Below are 16,426 nucleotides of genomic sequence, written 5' to 3'. Positions count from 1 at the left end.
GGGCTCCCCGACTAATTAGAATCCAGGAAAATCGTGCAATAGTTCTTCAAAATGGAAAAAGGAACTGAAAAAACTCGCATGTTGATTGTGGTTCATATTTACAAGTTTCTTTTAAAAAATACTTTCACTCCAAAAATTTGTTGGATTTTTGAAAAAAATTCCTTTTTTTTTATTTTACCTCAAGACAAAAAAAAAGTACTTCCGTAAGCTCCCTAAAATTAAAAATAATCATTAAAAAAAAAATTTTGAAAATTTTCCATTTTACTCCTCAAAATTCTTCTAAACAAGTAGGTAATCCCCTTTTTTTAAAAAATAAAACCTCCCACGATCTCCCAAGCAATGCTGATCCGCCTTTACAACCACTCCTCACCCCTCCCCCCACCAAAAAAGTCGAAGAACTCAATTCAATGAAATAAAAGTCTGTGAACATTTTTCAATCTCTTTATGAGAAAAAAAATTAATTAAGTTTATGTACTCACGATTTTTTTTGTGTAAATTTTCTGATGTTATTTTTTTCAAACCACCACCCCCTCCGGGCCCTCCCCTCCTTGAAAAACAAACAAACTAGACCGAAATGTCATGTCTTGAGACCCCCATCCCCCTCACAGGTAGCTAAAATTTCAGGAGACAACTTTGCTCATTTTTTTTAAATTTTTGTTGAATTTTTAAAAATTTAGAATATTTAAAAGTATTGTTTTTATGACGATTTTTTAATATTTTCGTAAAATTTGTTCTCAACCAAAATGAATTTCGTGCGAATAATTACTTCGAATTCGATCCTCCCCCCCTCCCCCTTTTCAAAAACCATCAGTTTTAAGCCATTCTGGAGGTTCTAGGAAGTTTTTGATTTTCTTCAGGAATTTTAAATTGCAATGGAAGTACCAAAAATGAATTTCAGCTAAAATAATTTTTGTCTGGTGTTTATTGAGCATTCTTTTAGCCTCTTCGGGTGCGAAGTTTTTGCTATTCAATTTCAGAAGTAAACTTTTGAGCAATTACTAAATTCCATTTTTTTTTTTTTTTTTTTTTTTTTAAACTGGAGAAACCAAAAATAAGTTAGAGGTTCCAGAACAACTCAAAATCAATACCAATTGACTCGAGAGGTCAAAAATGGGGTACAGACCAAATTTCAACTTTTTTCTTGCTCTCCTCTCGTTCGATAACCATTTTTTTTTTTAAAATAATTGCTGTAGAAAATTTTGCATGTGGACTGAAACAAGTTAATTTAAAAATATGGGCCAAAATTAATTTTTTTTCAAATTTTGGAGAACCCGAAAATCTACTGGAGGCTCCAGAATAGCTCAAAACCACCTCCCGTTGACTGAGTAGGTCAAAAATTGAATACAAAATAAATTTCAGTTTTTTTCATTCGCTAGTTCCGAACCATACCTACATTTTTCATTTTTTTTTTTTCAAAAATAATGGCTCGAGAAAATTTTTTGTTTCCAATAGAACAAGCTAATTTAGAAAATACCTGTGTGTCTGAATCCATAAAAATGGCCTAAAAGACCCCAAAATATGAGTTTATTGGTGCCGAATTTCATTTTTACTGAATTTACATCACTTTTTTAAAAACTGGAGAAACCAAAAACTCGCTGGAAGTTTCAGATCACCTGAAAACCATCATCAATCGACTTTTACTTCCCTCTCTTCCTCTTCAATTATAATTAGGTCCACTTTCGTAGCACCTACTTGAAAAAAATATGGTAACTCATTACCTACCACTTGAAAAAATGGCAACCTTCAGTCACCAAATACATAACTCTTTGCATACCTACTTCTTATATCATATTTGTATAATGAATTCTGTCCGCTAATATAATCAAATTATTTTCCACAGATCGCCGGATTTAACGGTTTAAGCGACGCTTTCAAAAGATTAGACTTCAAATCGGCTGTGCACGATGTTCGTAGGTTTAATTATATTTGCAAATTATTAGACTTACTTATTACGTATAAACTGCCGGCTCTTTCTGGATGCGCTCAAAAGGTGCTATTTAAAATGCTGGAAGAAGTCGCCCAACAAGGTAATTCGATCGTAATTGCGGATTATTTCCTCATCTTCTCGTACTTATTATATTTTATGACTTGGAGAAAGATTTATACCTATACTTACTTATTTATATCGGTTCGTTTTTTTATTTTATTTTATAGTTTCGACCAGTCAACAGAATATACATTTGTTGAATAAACTCTTGGATCAGTTACGACTGATGATTAATTGCGCTTGTTGGGGTTACCCTTTGGGATCCACGCAACTTTGGGAGAATCATCTTAATACTATTAATCGAATCGTAGATATTGCGAATAGTATACAAATACGCGAAGTAAGTATACATTGTACTTACCTACCTACCTTTGGAGAAAATGCTGATTGTTTTTTTTTCTTTTTTAATAGCCGAGTGACGAATCGTTTCCTAAATTAGAAAATCTGCCCGAAGAATGCGTTCGAGAGATATTATTAAGGTTGGCAGACCATAAAGACTTAGAAGCGAGCAGTAAAGCGTATTCGGTGATGGCTCGAGTATGCGACGAACAAAGAATTTGGAGAGAACTATGCTGCTTCCATTTTACCCAACAACAAATTAATTTCGTTCTAGACTCGAACGAACCACGATCGTCGATCGATTGGCAAAGAATTTACCATAAATTAAGGAAGTAAGTGTATTGAAAATTATTTTTATTTCAATTTTATTAAAAATACTTTGGAAGAATCTATTTAAAAAAAAAAAAAAAAAAAAAAAAAAAAAAAACATTTTTAATCATTGCAATATGTGCTTTTACAGGGCATTTGGACTCCGAGAAGAGTACGCTGAAATAATTCAGTTGTGTAGAAACTGCAGGTGTTTATTTTGGAAAAGCATAGGCCATCCTTGTATCGCTGACAAAGATCCCAATTTTGGTGAAAAACTACAAGATGTTGATAAGAATTCGCTTCATGTACCAATTCCTCCTCAAGCCTTTTTGACATTTTTCTCATTATAAGTAAGTAAAGAATTCACCACAAATCTCCCATTTCCAGATTATCTATTTTAACTTATCTACCTATTTTAACGAGAATGATTTTTCTTCGATAGGCCTAAACTTTCATGGACCTGGTTGTGAAAATCAACGCAGCAGAGTGGCAGCTTGTCGTGTGTATTTTACCTATATGTAGGAGTGCACTTATTCGTTTGTTTGTGTGTTTTTGTTTTTTTTTTGTTATTTTTTCTTTTCTTTTTTTAGTTTAACATTATACGCATGAATTTACTAGGTGAAACCTGTAATATTATATTATTCTGTACAAGTTTATAAGAGAAAATATATTAACTTCTTTTTCTTTAACTTGCGAAATGAAAATGCCAAATGTGTATTCCAAACGTCCTCCAAAATGTAAAGAAATCCATGCTGAGGTTCTCTTCTTCTTTTTGACGCGTTATTGAATTTTTTTCTTTGTATTTTCATTAATGTTCATCCAGTATTTTGTTGTTAAATTATACGTTAAATGTAAAAGATGATGTTTTTATTGCTTTTCATTATTTCTTTCAACACTTGAAACATGTGAAATGAAACTGAGATCAAAGGTAGGTAAAGTAGATACTCATCGTTCAAATATAAAAAAAAATCTTCAGTCGTAAAAAACTATACAGGTAATTGTGTTGGTAGCGAAATCAAAACATAGGTAGGTAATTCGATAATAATGAAATATACCTAGCTCATCTCATCTCATCATCACAAAACGTATATGCAACTGTATTTGTTTATGACGATAGCATTGCATGTTGCACGTATAATAAAAAATAAAAAATCTCAATGAATACCGGAGAAGAAAACCACCATCGAGATCGTAAAGTCGCGAATTGTAATAAGAAATTCTACAGTCATCAATTATGTGCATTTCAAAACAACAAATCACAAACCGGTCAACGTATAGGTAGGTATGTAAACTATAAACTCATACAACAATAATTATTAACGACTTAATTAAAAGTTGAACAGAACAGCAGAGATTATTTCAAAATCTCATATTTCTCAAGGTAGGTATTTGAACATGTGCGTGTCAATCGTGCACTTTCGTATGTGTATCGTACGATCACTTTCTCCGTAACCATCGATCGTAATTTTTTCGTGGACGGAAGTTTTTTTTTTCTTATCTTACCATTTATTACATCATGAGTTGGGCACAAAAAAATGCAATTAAACGCGCGTTAATTCGGTATTAAAGTTCCATGCGGTATTGAAAATTATCGGTGAAGGTGCTGGAACGTTTAGTTTGTATTGAAGTGCAGTGGAAACAATGTATAGTAAGTTGCTGACGATTATTTGGCTAATTGCATGTGTGGTACGAGATGGAAGTGGTTTTACGAGTAGAGAAACGGTTAGGAATCAACAGGTGAGTTTTAACTATCGTGTAAGTTAAAGTGGATAACCTGGTTCGTACTTCGTGGAAGTAGAAGTGATGCTGGTTTGTTTGAAATTTTTCAATTCTCGCAACGAATTCGTTGAAATGGAAAATAAAAGTGAACATTTGCATTTGCGAACGAAAGTGATCGCTTCTAGTTCAAGGTTTTATTCGAGTGGACCTAAAAATACGCAGAAATGGTATCGATAATCAATATTGATGAAGTATTTTGATTATTCGAGGAGTAAAAATTATTAATCAGATAGCTTATGTAATGTATAGGCTCAGATTTCCGATTTTGAACTTGAGAAATAAGCTGTTGAAGCTGAAAATGAATACGATAGGTACTGAAATTTGGAGTCAAACATTCAGTACTAGCTGCTAAATATTGTTTTGTTCGAGTTATTAAACATTATCAACGCTTACTAAGACTCTATAGTAATTAAAATATCCCTTCGATCCTTTTTTTCATCCGAATTATTCGTTAGAAAACAATTACAGAATAAATTATCATAATTATCAAATTAATTTCTTATAAAATCTCGTTTAATCTGATATTACGGTAATTACGGTAATTCGTAACCTACCTATCTGACCTACCTAATTTCCTTCATTCTGATTGGCTGTACGTTTAATGACGTCACGGAACGCGCGTCTTCGAATGACGTAGTTTGGACGAAAGTTTCCAAAATCAAAAGTTCAAAGTTTTTCATTTTTATTTACAATCTGTTCAGCGATCGGTGTTCCGTAAAAGTTTCTCTAATTTTCTTATTGTTTTTGAGTTATCTGATTAACAATTCGAACCCTGCTTGTAATTAAATATCGAAGCCATCTTCGTCGATTGATCATAACGTTGATTTGAAACAACCCCATTTGAATGTTTTATTAATTTAAAATAATCGTTATAATTTATCGAGTATATTCGTCTATATTGTTCAAAGTCGTGTTTTTCTTCATAGCTTAGAAGTTCAGTAAGCATGGCTAACGCACCCGTCATCATCAACGCTACCGTCAAACACACAGCTTCGGTAAGTTTATCAGTTCCATCTTTATAACCACCCTAATGTACAAACTCACCCCTATATTTACCCATTGAAAAGTATTTTATAAATTTGAAGTAGTTTGGAAAATTCTAACCCGATGTTTTTATAATTTCAGGTCATTTTCCTTCATGGTCTGGGAGATACTGGGTAAGTTCAAGTGGTCTCTTATCTCGATGAACCACAATACAATTTTTTCTCTATTTGCCATTTCCTGTCAATGTTTCTGTATTTGAGAACATAAGACCAACGAATACTTCACTACTCGTTTTATACGAGTCGTAAAATTCGTATATTTGATAATTTCTACGATAAAGTACCTTCTAATCTTGTTTTTTTTTTTGTAGCCATGGTTGGGCCAGTGCAATGGCAGGTATTCGAGCACCTCACATGAAAGTTATCTGTCCAACAGCGTAAGTGATAAGTTCAAATACAAGTAGTAGTTCACTTGAAAAAAATATGCTAATCTGGTGTTTTCGAATAGTAACCCTTTACCGGTATCTTTGAACGGTGGAATGAAGATGCCTGCCTGGTTCGATATCAAAGGATTAGATATGAATTCACCCGAAGACAGCCCCGGTATCACAAAAGCCACTGCTTACGTTCATAGTCTAATTGAAAAGGAAATCAGCGAAGGGATTCCTTCGGAGAGAATCATTGTTGGTGGATTTTCACAAGGTGGAGCGTTGGCATTACGAGCAGCTTTATCGTTCAATAAGAAACTCGCCGGAGTTGTTGCTTTGTCTTGTTGGTTACCTTTGCATAAAGAGTTTTCACCGGTAATATATCAATTATCGTGTTTTTTTGTCAAGTATTTTAATAGCTTCTGCGATGTAATAGTAATTTCTGTTTTTTCTGTTTAGTCCCAAGTAACTGCAAATAAGGATATACATATTTTACAATGTCACGGGGACTGTGATCCTATCGTATCGTATAATTTTGGTCAATTGACTGCTTCGGTTTTGAAAAAATTCACCCAGAATGCCGAATTTAAAACGTATTCCGGTGTTATGCATTCCTCATCTGAAGAAGTACGTTCTCAAAAATTCGTATTCTGTCAAGTATCATTCCAAAATAGATTAATTATTTTGTTTTTATTTAGGAAATGGACGATATCAGGGATTTCTTGCGATCGCGAATTCCAGCTATTTAATTTCTGTACGTAGCCAATCCTCTATTACATAGAAAATATATACTCAAGAGACCCCTCCGAGGCAATACGACACCTTTTTTTTTCATTTAGTGTACTTATACGCATAAATAATGTTGTAAAAACCCTGTTTCGACAATTTTGTTGAATTGTGATTGATCGAAGAGAGAAAAAACTCCTCTGGAATTGTATACAATTGAACCTAGAAAACCCACCGTGTCGAGGAGTTTCTACATATTTTACGTATTTCTAGTTTTAATTTTGATTCCTACTTTTTTTTTCACTTTGCTCATTAATTTCCTTGAATGTTGGTTCGAGTTGATGACACGAATCGAACAAATGTTTCCCGAAAAAGAAATCGAATGATACTGTCTTTATGTTTTTTAAGAATTTAATTCTTCTAATTACCTACATCGCTGCAAATTGAAAATATTCCTACGTCATTTGTTTGAAAAAAAAAATCGTGTATTATCGAGTCTCTTTTTACCAACAATAAGTAATACTCGTTGTATTTAGCTTGATTTCCCTGTTAGTATTAGTCGTCTATTCATTAAATATTATACTTTTCGTGTAAAATAATTTTTTAATAATTGTTTTCAATTTTTGAAAAGGAAAATAGGAGTGGAAATGTTCTCTGTGGAGTTAGAGAGGCTTATTCAGTAAAAAAATTAGTACTTTGATTCGATAGAAAAAATTCTCGACTTCATTCTCCGAACGTTACCAAATGAACACAGATGAAAAAAATTAAGAAACATTTTATTATCAAACAGTAACACTGATCACACCAAATCTGTAATTTAAACAATTAGGAGATCGAGTCAATACAACAGGCTCGGTCTTCAAATCTTGCCACATATCACATAAAATAAACAAAGACTGTAACGCAACGTATCCTTGACCTACGATACGAGATTGCATAAATGAAAAACCACCGTTCACAACGAACCCTGCAATTTGTCTACTGCAATGGTTCCTAATCGATGTGCATTTCGCAGGAATCCATAAATCCTGCATTTGAGATAAATACTCCTTAACTAAGGCTTCGGTAGGAGATTGTTTTCTTTTGGTGATTTTCAAAGGTAACTTTTCAGTCGACGCTTTCTTCTGTTTGATTCGCTGACGACGTAAACGTTTCAAGGTCTTCGAGTGTTCTTTTCTGAACATTTTTCGTTTTATTTTATTCTTATCCGAGTGTACTTTCTCGACAGGGAGGGATAATTTGTTCTGGAGGTCTGTTTTGTTAGGTAGGCAGATGTGTGAAAAGGGTGGCAGTTGACCTTTGTTGAGCATTCGGATCGAGACCGGAACTAAACACTTGTCTTGAGAAATTGATGCGAGAAGGGTTCGTAAAGATGAACGGTTTCGGTTGGATTTTGTCGTTTCCAAAACTGTTCGTAAGTCGAATAAGAGTTTTTTGTTTCGTAAAACGTAATAAGAGTCTTGTTTCGAAGAAGGGATCCATTCGTTGAGTAATGTATTCCAAGGATGATGAAATGGAGTAGGGAAGCCATTCTTGATGTAATTTGTACGTTTATTTGGTGGCATTCTAAAAAAAAAAAAAATTAGAATCTGTAAACGAAAACGTTTCATGATGACAAAATTGCAAAATTAGGTACCTAAAATAATGATCTCGATCAGTTGTCTCAATTTGACTATAGTGTTCTTGACCAGCTTGAGAATCTGGAGCTAGATCTGGCATAAGTTTGCTCTCAAAATTTATGGTTTTTGATTCTCTAAGACCTCCTGGTTTAGCTCCACATAATATCAACGATAACCAGACAGGCATTGCCCAATTGACAGGTATTATTATATCCCAACCACTGCCATAATCTATTTCAAAAAAATAAAAAATTCAGATACATATTTTCCTTGCAAGTAATATTATTCATCGAACCCAAAAAAATACCTACTCAATTTAACATCAGAATCAGTAGATCCGGGTCTTTGCACGAGTAAAATGGGAATTACCGAATTGACAACACTTAATAATTGTACATCGTGCCCAGGAACTAATAATTTAGACCTTAATTGATTTATTTTAGCATTGGAAAATTTATTCAAACTGATATCATCTCGAATGGCAGGATTCCATAAGGCAGTATTCGACGCTTCTGGCTCGATTTCAGTCAAAGGTTCGCATTCTGAAATTGATAAAACTTTTTTTTAGAAAAACGAACACATCTATTATTAAAAACTAATCGGTGGTTCATGCCAAACCTTGATTTTTTCCAATCGCCTTGGTGCGATTACGTTTTAAAAATAAACGCGGATCAATAACGTGTCCTCCGAGAATCGAGTAAGGAGGGAAATACGACGGCGAGTTGTATTTTTCCAATAATTTAAAAGTAATTTCCTCCGGTACTTCGGCTCTGTATTCATTCCACCAAATTGTTTTCGATTGAGTTAGATATTTATCGAATAATTGGGCTGGATGTAGAGCTTTGGATAACACAGCGTTAGACAATGGTCCAGTTAATCTGAACCGATTCAAGGTATCTTTCAAAGAAATCATGGTAACGTTCGATTTGCTATTCACGTATTTATCTATTCTGCGATGGGGAACGTTTTTGCATGCGATTTTCGTTCGTTCTACGTTTTTATTTCGTTTGGATGAAGTTTCCGCAGGTTTTGATGATGGATTCTGCGATAGATCTTCCATTTCAATATCTTGCGATTTGGCGGGAATGAGTTCTAAACCAAATATGTCGACTAATTCATCCCATAATTCTTTATAGTACGATGGATGGCACCAAATCCATAAAGTACGAGATTTCGTGCTATCTTCGATCTTGTCCGGTTTCCATATAAATGTTATATCGCCGATGACGCGAAAAGGATACGAGTTTTTATGGTATAAGGTAACTTTTCCTTCTCTGGAACCTCTCAACCAACATTTTGCTCCCACAGATAATCCACATTCTGAACTGGTTATTAGTTTGAATCCGTCTAATAGCACCTGTTGCGGTCCATTCAGCTCTATACAGTTCATATACGATACATCCTGATCAGAAAATAAAACTCGATTGAAAATAATCATCGAAATCAGATAAAATTGAATTTTGATAAAGCGGTAATTACTTGTATTAAACAGTGAGAAAACGTAGCTCGATATGAAGCTCTGAATCTCTTATCGCAAGATCGTTCGGCCAACTTGTAACCCCATTTGCGTACCATTCTGAATCGTTTAGCGTGCCAAATATGAGTCTCGAGCCATAAGTTTACTCGCTGCCGGCGATTATATTCCAATAGCAAATCACGAGCTCGTTTTCTGTAATGTTTTCTCGAACTTCGTTGTACTTTCAAGGCTTTATTTTTCTCCAACTATGGTAAATATTTATTTAAAACAAGTTTCCATCGGTAATACGAATACTGCGTGAATAATACCTGTCGTCTGTGAGCATCTCTCAAACTTTTTGGTACTCTTTTGACAGTATGGCTCATAGCTCGCCGTCTCATGTGTTTAGGAAGACGTTGAAATATCGAGGTAACTCGGCTGCTTCCATCTGTATAGATTTTAATCGACGTATTAGTATTTTTTTTCGAAAATTGTTAAAATCTTTATTGAAATTTCACTTACTGATAAGATTACTGAGAGTTGATATCTCTTTGAATCTGGCCGATATGAATGATTCCGAGGTCAAAACGTTGGGCATTTGGTTGGCAAATCGTTCTTCGGATTCCATACTCGTTGACGATGATTATAATCGAATCAAAAAAAGGATTTTAATTGAGAAATTTTCAAAAACTTTACGAAAACCTCCTTTTCAAATTTTCAAATTTTGATCTTTTTTTGAAAAATAATTTTTTTTGGCTTTGCACAAATAAAAAAATAGGCAGCATTTCAAAAACACTGAATTCTGATTGGCTGTTGAGTTTGATGCTGCCTAAAAAATACTGTACACAATGCCAAAAAAGTTAAAATTGAAAAATGTCGCAGTGTTGTTGTTTTTCATAAATGTAAAAAAAATGAAAAATAATAATTAATTTCACTCTTTACGACGATTTTCCACTAATAAAATTGTGCTTTTTACTCAAAAAATATCAATTTCATCATCAACACGTATTAAAAATGGCCAACTTCCGAACTAACGTGAAGATTCAGGCAGATGTAATACGGTTGAAAAAATGGCAGCCATTACAACACTGTCAAAATGAGTTTGTTAAAAGGAGGAAAATTTATCACCACGAGTCTGGTAATTCAACGCCGATTCGGATACGCAAGCAGTTATAAATCAAGCAAGTTCTTACTCAGATACTGTAACTATCAAATTTTTGTTCACACAAGGTGTTTCTCGGTTGCTGTCCAAAACTCCACCATGTCCGAAAAGAAGAAATTCGAAAGATTACCTACCACCGTGAAACCAACGGTATACGATTTGTTTTTGAAACCGGACTTGAAAACATTCAGATTCGAAGGCAAAGAAACAGTTTTTGTACAAGTAAGATTCTTCATGTCATATTCTGATTCGTAAATTCGACGTAGTAGTCTTATCTCGACGTTGTCTAAACAAAGTGTTTCTGAGAACTACTTTTATTCCTGTGATTACATGAAAAAATACTGTATTTCATTTCGAAACCTGTCTACTTTTGTAATATTTCGATGCTTTCGTCTAAAACTTGAGTATTCAGTATTCAAATGATCGTATATTTAATGTTCCATTTCGTTTTCAGATCGTTCAACCAACCGATAAAATAATCCTGAACTGCGTTGATTTAAACATAAGCCAGGCTCAACTGAAATTAACACCGAGTGGCGAAATCCTTCCTGCAGAATGTTCAATATGTGCCGAGGAAGAAACGTTGAAATTGACTTTCCCGAAAGATCTACCCGTAGGCGATGCCGAACTTTCGATAGCTTTTGTAGGCGAACTGAACACTCTAATGAAAGGATTCTATCGCAGCAAATACACAGCGTAAGCGTACTGCTCGTGTTTTATCTAATCAGTTCTAAATTTAGCTCAATATTTACACTTCGTTGAACTTTACAGAGTTGCCGGTAAAGAAGATAAGTACTGCGCTGTAACGCAATTCGAAGCAACTGACGCTCGAAGATGTTTCCCATGCTGGGACGAGCCAGCAATTAAAGCTCGCTTTGACATCACCTTGGCTGTGGATGCGGATAAATTAGCTTTATCTAATATGGTAAATAATATATTTTGCACTCGACGAAACGAAATCATCGTCGGAGTAGTTCTAATTCTAATTTTTTTTTCTCTAGCCTGTAGAAAGTGAAAAGGTAAATGATGGAGTTAAAGTTGTCAAGTTCCAGAGAACTCCTATCATGTCAACGTATCTAGTCGCTATGGTTGTCGGTGATTTTGATTACGTGGAAGATAAAACCAGTGATGGTATTTTGGTTCGAGTGTATACGCCTCCTGGTAAAAAAGAACAGGGTCGATTTGCTCTACATTGTGCCACTAAAGTATTGCCATACTACAAAGAGTATTTCAACATTGCCTATCCTCTTCCTAAAATGGATTTAATCGCTATCGCTGAATTTTCCGCTGGTACGAGTCCAAGATCTAGGCTAAGTTAATCGAAAATTCATTTACTAATTGTGATTTCGTTAAAGGTGCTATGGAAAATTGGGGTTTGGTCACATACAGAGAGACGTATTTATTGGTCGATGAATCGAATACATCAGCAGCAACCAAGCAACATGTTGCTATCGTAGTTGGACACGAACTAGCTCATCAGTGGTTCGGAAACTTGGTCACGATGGTAATAATTTAATCGATTGAAACTGAATTTCATTCGCGTTCGTTTCCATTATCGTTAATTTATGCTTCGTTGCAGGAATGGTGGACTGATTTATGGCTTAATGAAGGATACGCGTCGTTTGTCGAGTACCTTTGCGTAGCGTATTTATTCCCCGAGTACGATATCTGGACTCAATTCGTGACCGATATGCATTGTAGAGCTTTAGAATTAGATGCTTTGAAAAATAGCCATCCGATCGAAATCCCCGTCGGTCATCCGTCCGAAGTTGATGAAATTTTCGACGAAATTTCCTACGATAAAGGTGGTTCTGTGATCAGGATGTTGCATAGATACATCGGAGATAATGTAAGAATAATTTATTCTCCTTCGTCATCTTTTTTTTTTGGAACCTGCTGTATTAATTGATCATTTCTACAGGATTTTCGCAAAGGTATGAATTTATATCTAACCAGACATCAGTACGGCAATACGCACACCCTAGATTTGTGGACTGCTTTGGAAGAAGCTAGCTCTAAGCCTATTAAAAAAGTCATGCCTACTTGGACTCAACAAAAAGGCTATCCTGTGATTACAATCGAAAGTAGCGTACAAGAAGCGAACAATGTTCGTACTTTGATCGTTCGTCAATCGAAATTTAGCATTGATCTTGATAGCAAAGGTAATTTCAATTTCTCTGCGGTGAGATTACAAGACAAATCTCTAATCCTATTGACATTATAGATGATCAAACATCGTGGCTAGTTCCGATAACATTCAGCAAACAATCTAATCCGAAAGAAGACTGCTTCAGTACTGTCTTGGAAGGTCGTCAGTGTAAAATATCCATCCCTAACGTGTCTCCGAACGAATGGATTAAAGTGAATCCAGGAACGGTGGGTTTCTATAGAACGAACTACACAGCGGATATGTTGAAAGTGTTGATACCTTCGATTGCTGATAAAACCCTACCACCTCTCGACAGACTGGGCATTCTAGATGATTTATTCGCGTTGGTAAGTATTCATTTCGGGATGTAATGCCTCGTATAAAGTTGCGAATTAATCGATAACTGCAATTATTCAGGTGATAGCTGGACAAAGCGACGCTGTCCAAGTACTAGAATTAATGCTGGCGATGATCGAAGAAGAGAATTACACCGTATGGACCAATATGGCCACGTGTCTCGAAAGGTTTTATAGTTTACTGAGCAACACCGATTTTAATCGTTTATACGACCTTTACGGTCTAAAGTTGGTGAAACCTATTTCGAAGAAATTAGGCGTCGATGCGAAACCAGGAGAATGTAAGATTTTCATTTTTCATCGAAGCAAATCCGTTCCTTTCTCGTTAATTTACTTACATTTACCTATTTTTTGCGTAGCTCACCTGGTCACGTTGTTGAGAAGTTTAATACTAAATCGTTTAGTTAAATTCGGCGACGAAGAATTTCTGCATTTGGCGAAAGAAAGATTCGCCGAACACTACAGCTCGCGAAAAACAATACCAGCTGATTTAAGAACTGTTATCTACAAAGGTGTGATTGCTGCTGAAGGCAAACCAGCATTCGATTCATTGATTGATGTAAGATGATGTGAAAATCTCTTATAAATTCTATAATAATTATGCGAACTATTTCAATCGAACGTTTATTTTCGCAGATGTACAAAAAAACCGATTTACAAGAAGAAAAAGAACGTATCTTAAGATCATTTTCATCCATCACAGATCCCAGTGTTGTCGACGAGGCTTTGAAATTCGCCCAATCGGTAATATACATATTATTTCTGTCGTTTAATTTCCATTACGATAAACAATAACACTAATATTGCGTTCGATACAGGACGATGTTACCTCAGCGAGCACTGTAACCGCTTTGACGTCGATATCAGCTTCGAAAGTAGGCCGTGATAAATCGTGGCAGTTCGTTAAAGAAAACTGGCCAAGTTTATCATCCAAATATGCGGTAAGTCTGTCTTCTCAACTGATCCACGATCGTCTTTATTGCACGACTCGTCTGTAATAATAATAATGTTCGTTATTTCAACAGGGTGGTTTCTTGATTACTCGTATCGTTAAACATACGACCGAAAATTTCGCCAGCGAAGAGCGAGCTAAAGAAGTCGAAGAGTTTTTCGCCGACAAAGATAGAAGTGGAATTGAAAGAACGATTAGTCAATGTTTGGAAACTATTCGCAATAGCGCGAGGTGGTTGAAAAAAGATGGAGATTCGATTAAAGCTTACCTGGAGAAAATTCAATCGTAATGTTTTAAGTTATTGATGATTATACCGTCGATTGGTGTTTTTATTTATTTTATTATCAAGCTTTTATTTTTTATACATACGGTTGATTTTTTTTCTTCCTCTTTTACGTATTTCAAGTGTCTTCTTTTTTTATACATTACAATTTTTAATTTGGTAATACGTTGAACAAGAATCACATTTTGTGTATTATTCGTGCTATCGTGTGTGTGTTTTTTTCCATCGTGGAAATTTTTTTTTTTAGTGTTATCGAATTTAATAAATATTCTTCTTGTATGCTTAATATTGGTATATTTGTGTTCCTACTTTGCGTTTAGTTCGGTTTTATTTTAGTTGATGAAACGAAAGGATTTTGTACTTTTTTTTAGGGATTACCTACGTGTTCTTTTTCAATTTCTGAATTCTAGATCATGTTTTCGAGTTTTCCATTTTTTTTCAATTTTAATGAAATTTTTCTAGTACTTATTGTTTTTGAGATTACTTTTATCTTTATTTCATTTTTCATTTTCTTAGTACGTAATTCTTGGTTAGAGAGAAATTGAGTGATGATTGATGATTGAGATTTGATTAGTATTCGGATATCGTGAAATTATCCATCGATCGATGCTTCTAAAATTTAAATACTCGATGATTATAAATATTTAATGTTTAAAAAAACAGAATCTTCATAAAAATCTACTTCATTTTTCATTTTTTAGAACGTCGTTCTTGGTTGGAGAGAAATTGAGTGATGACTGATGAGATTTGATTAGTATTTGAATATTGTGAAATCATCCATCGATCGATGCTTCTAAAATCTAAATACTCGATGATTATAAATATTGAATGTTTAAAGGAACAGAATTCGAAAAATACTAAATATTTGCTTAATTTAAACAACATTGTGATTAATTTTGCGTTTATTTGTTTACACTCATCGCAGAACGAGGAGTAACGACAGTAATAGATTTCGTTTCGGTGTCAATCAACTCTAAAAATTAATAGTAATGATGATGAAACGTTGTTGTGAATGTAATGCGTTGAAAAATGCATTACTACGATGCAAACAATGAAAAATTAGAGGAACTGAAGTGAAATGCGATGCATTTATCGAGTATGAAAGTAATGAGCACAGTATCATCGTAACAGTTCTGAAAATGCTGTCGAATATGTTCTGATATTTGACTACGTTGACAGATTATTTCGGTTTATGACAAGAATTATTATTATTGAGTATCTTTATCATATTTTCGTTCGTGAAATTAAAATATTGGAAATTAATTTCGCCAATATTGACAGCTGAAATGAAAATGAGCACAGCATCATCAACGTAATAGGAGTGAAAATTCATTCATCGCTGAGAATTCTATCTCCATTATTATTATTGTCATTTGCGACTTCAATGACTTCATCTTATTATTATTTAATGATTATTATTCGCAAATAAGTAACTGAAATATTGAAATTAATTTCGCCAACTTCAAATTTTCAATTTGCAAAATTTTTGATAAGTGAAATAAATAAAAAAATAGGCAACACTGTAAGGTGTAAACAGGTTTCGAATTTTTTGTAACTGATGTTTGGTAACATTGTTGTTATTATGAATTTTTCTTTTTTTTCTTAGACGATTCTGCAAATTCGGTTTGCAAATTCAAACTATTTTCAAATTTAAAAACCTTTTGGAGTTGAACTGTCTCATCTAATGTAATCCTTCATTTCATCACTGTACAAGGAGCAGCTCTAAAACCACATCTTTGAACCAATCTCGTATGTCAATGATTCGCTAATTCCGGTGTCTCTATGCCCAGGTATCTCCATCCACTGGTTGCTTGATGGTGCAGATTTCAACGCTGAAGATAGCAAAAAAGTACGTATATTTTCTACAATTATAATAATTTCATCTCTCAACGTGAACA

At 34.3% G+C, this 16,426-nt stretch overlaps 5 protein-coding genes across 5 annotated transcripts in view; 4 read left to right on the top strand and 1 right to left on the bottom strand.

Moving 5' to 3' along the window:
• Positions 1-3,492, top strand: part of LOC135834348 (F-box only protein 32) — a 31,672-nt gene extending 28,180 nt beyond the window's left edge. Inside the window, exons 5-9 of the mRNA XM_065348209.1 lie at positions 1,841-2,027; positions 2,155-2,327; positions 2,399-2,658; positions 2,787-2,985; positions 3,078-3,492. Of these exons, the coding sequence (XP_065204281.1) occupies positions 1,841-2,027; positions 2,155-2,327; positions 2,399-2,658; positions 2,787-2,985 (819 nt within the window). The 3' untranslated portion in view covers positions 3,078-3,492. The remainder of the gene's footprint in view (positions 1-1,840; positions 2,028-2,154; positions 2,328-2,398; positions 2,659-2,786; positions 2,986-3,077) is intronic.
• Positions 3,493-4,019: 527 nt separating this feature from the next.
• Apt1 (Acyl-protein thioesterase 1) lies at positions 4,020-7,150 on the top strand. The gene is made up of 7 exons (XM_065348211.1): positions 4,020-4,372; positions 5,341-5,409; positions 5,540-5,571; positions 5,769-5,834; positions 5,906-6,200; positions 6,285-6,452; positions 6,524-7,150. The coding sequence occupies exons 1-7, from the start codon at positions 4,277-4,279 to the stop codon at positions 6,572-6,574; spliced, it is 777 nt and encodes a 258-aa protein (XP_065204283.1). The 5' UTR covers positions 4,020-4,276; the 3' UTR covers positions 6,575-7,150.
• A 156-nt stretch (positions 7,151-7,306) lies between these two features.
• Positions 7,307-10,859, bottom strand: Pop1 (POP1 ribonuclease P/MRP subunit). The gene is made up of 7 exons (XM_065348203.1): positions 10,149-10,859; positions 9,956-10,074; positions 9,650-9,892; positions 8,789-9,572; positions 8,482-8,712; positions 8,188-8,401; positions 7,307-8,117 (listed from the first exon to the last, which is right to left on the bottom strand). The coding sequence occupies exons 1-7, from the start codon at positions 10,252-10,254 to the stop codon at positions 7,334-7,336; spliced, it is 2,481 nt and encodes an 826-aa protein (XP_065204275.1). The 5' UTR covers positions 10,255-10,859; the 3' UTR covers positions 7,307-7,333.
• LOC135834343 (puromycin-sensitive aminopeptidase-like) lies at positions 9,759-14,814 on the top strand. Its single transcript, XM_065348202.1, has 14 exons — positions 9,759-9,897; positions 10,857-11,010; positions 11,243-11,484; positions 11,560-11,713; positions 11,790-12,078; positions 12,144-12,292; positions 12,368-12,637; positions 12,710-12,950; positions 13,013-13,284; positions 13,355-13,574; positions 13,653-13,852; positions 13,930-14,037; positions 14,112-14,234; positions 14,319-14,814. Exons 1-14 carry the CDS (start codon positions 9,845-9,847, stop codon positions 14,532-14,534), a joined length of 2,691 nt encoding a protein of 896 aa, XP_065204274.1. The 5' UTR covers positions 9,759-9,844; the 3' UTR covers positions 14,535-14,814.
• An 806-nt stretch (positions 14,815-15,620) lies between these two features.
• Positions 15,621-16,426, top strand: part of Shab (Shaker cognate b) — a 158,342-nt gene continuing 157,536 nt past the window's right edge. The window contains exon 1 of the mRNA XM_065348199.1: positions 15,621-16,377. The gene's annotated coding sequence lies outside the window, so the exon portion shown is untranslated. The remainder of the gene's footprint in view (positions 16,378-16,426) is intronic.

The sequence above is a fragment of the Planococcus citri genome, chromosome 2 (assembly GCF_950023065.1).
Source record: "Planococcus citri chromosome 2, ihPlaCitr1.1, whole genome shotgun sequence".
NCBI classification, from domain to species: Eukaryota; Metazoa; Arthropoda; class Insecta; order Hemiptera; family Pseudococcidae; genus Planococcus; species Planococcus citri.
This window is presented reverse-complemented; position numbering and strand designations above follow the sequence as displayed.

What these genes read in the sequence shown, in the direction of transcription:
- Pop1 (XM_065348203.1), bottom strand. Translation starts at nt 10,254, where the DNA reads ATGGAATCCGAAGAACGATTTGCCAACCAAATGCCCAACGTTTTGACC. An exon ending in AACTCTCAGTAATCTTATCA is followed by an intron (nt 10,075 to 10,148) that starts GTAAGTGAAATT and finishes AAATCTATACAG; the next exon opens with ATGGAAGCAGCCGAGTTACC. An exon ending in GATCGAGATCATTATTTTAG is followed by an intron (nt 8,118 to 8,187) that starts GTACCTAATTTT and finishes TTTTTTTTTTAG; the next exon opens with AATGCCACCAAATAAACGTA.
- Apt1 (XM_065348211.1), top strand. Translation starts at nt 4,277, where the DNA reads ATGTATAGTAAGTTGCTGACGATTATTTGGCTAATTGCATGTGTGGTA. An exon ending in AAACGGTTAGGAATCAACAG is followed by an intron (nt 4,373 to 5,340) that starts GTGAGTTTTAAC and finishes TTTTCTTCATAG; the next exon opens with CTTAGAAGTTCAGTAAGCAT. An exon ending in TGCATAAAGAGTTTTCACCG is followed by an intron (nt 6,201 to 6,284) that starts GTAATATATCAA and finishes TTTTCTGTTTAG; the next exon opens with TCCCAAGTAACTGCAAATAA.
- LOC135834343 (XM_065348202.1), top strand. Translation starts at nt 9,845, where the DNA reads ATGTTTTCTCGAACTTCGTTGTACTTTCAAGGCTTTATTTTTCTCCAA. An exon ending in AAGAAACAGTTTTTGTACAA is followed by an intron (nt 11,011 to 11,242) that starts GTAAGATTCTTC and finishes TTTCGTTTTCAG; the next exon opens with ATCGTTCAACCAACCGATAA. An exon ending in TATCGCTGAATTTTCCGCTG is followed by an intron (nt 12,079 to 12,143) that starts GTACGAGTCCAA and finishes ATTTCGTTAAAG; the next exon opens with GTGCTATGGAAAATTGGGGT.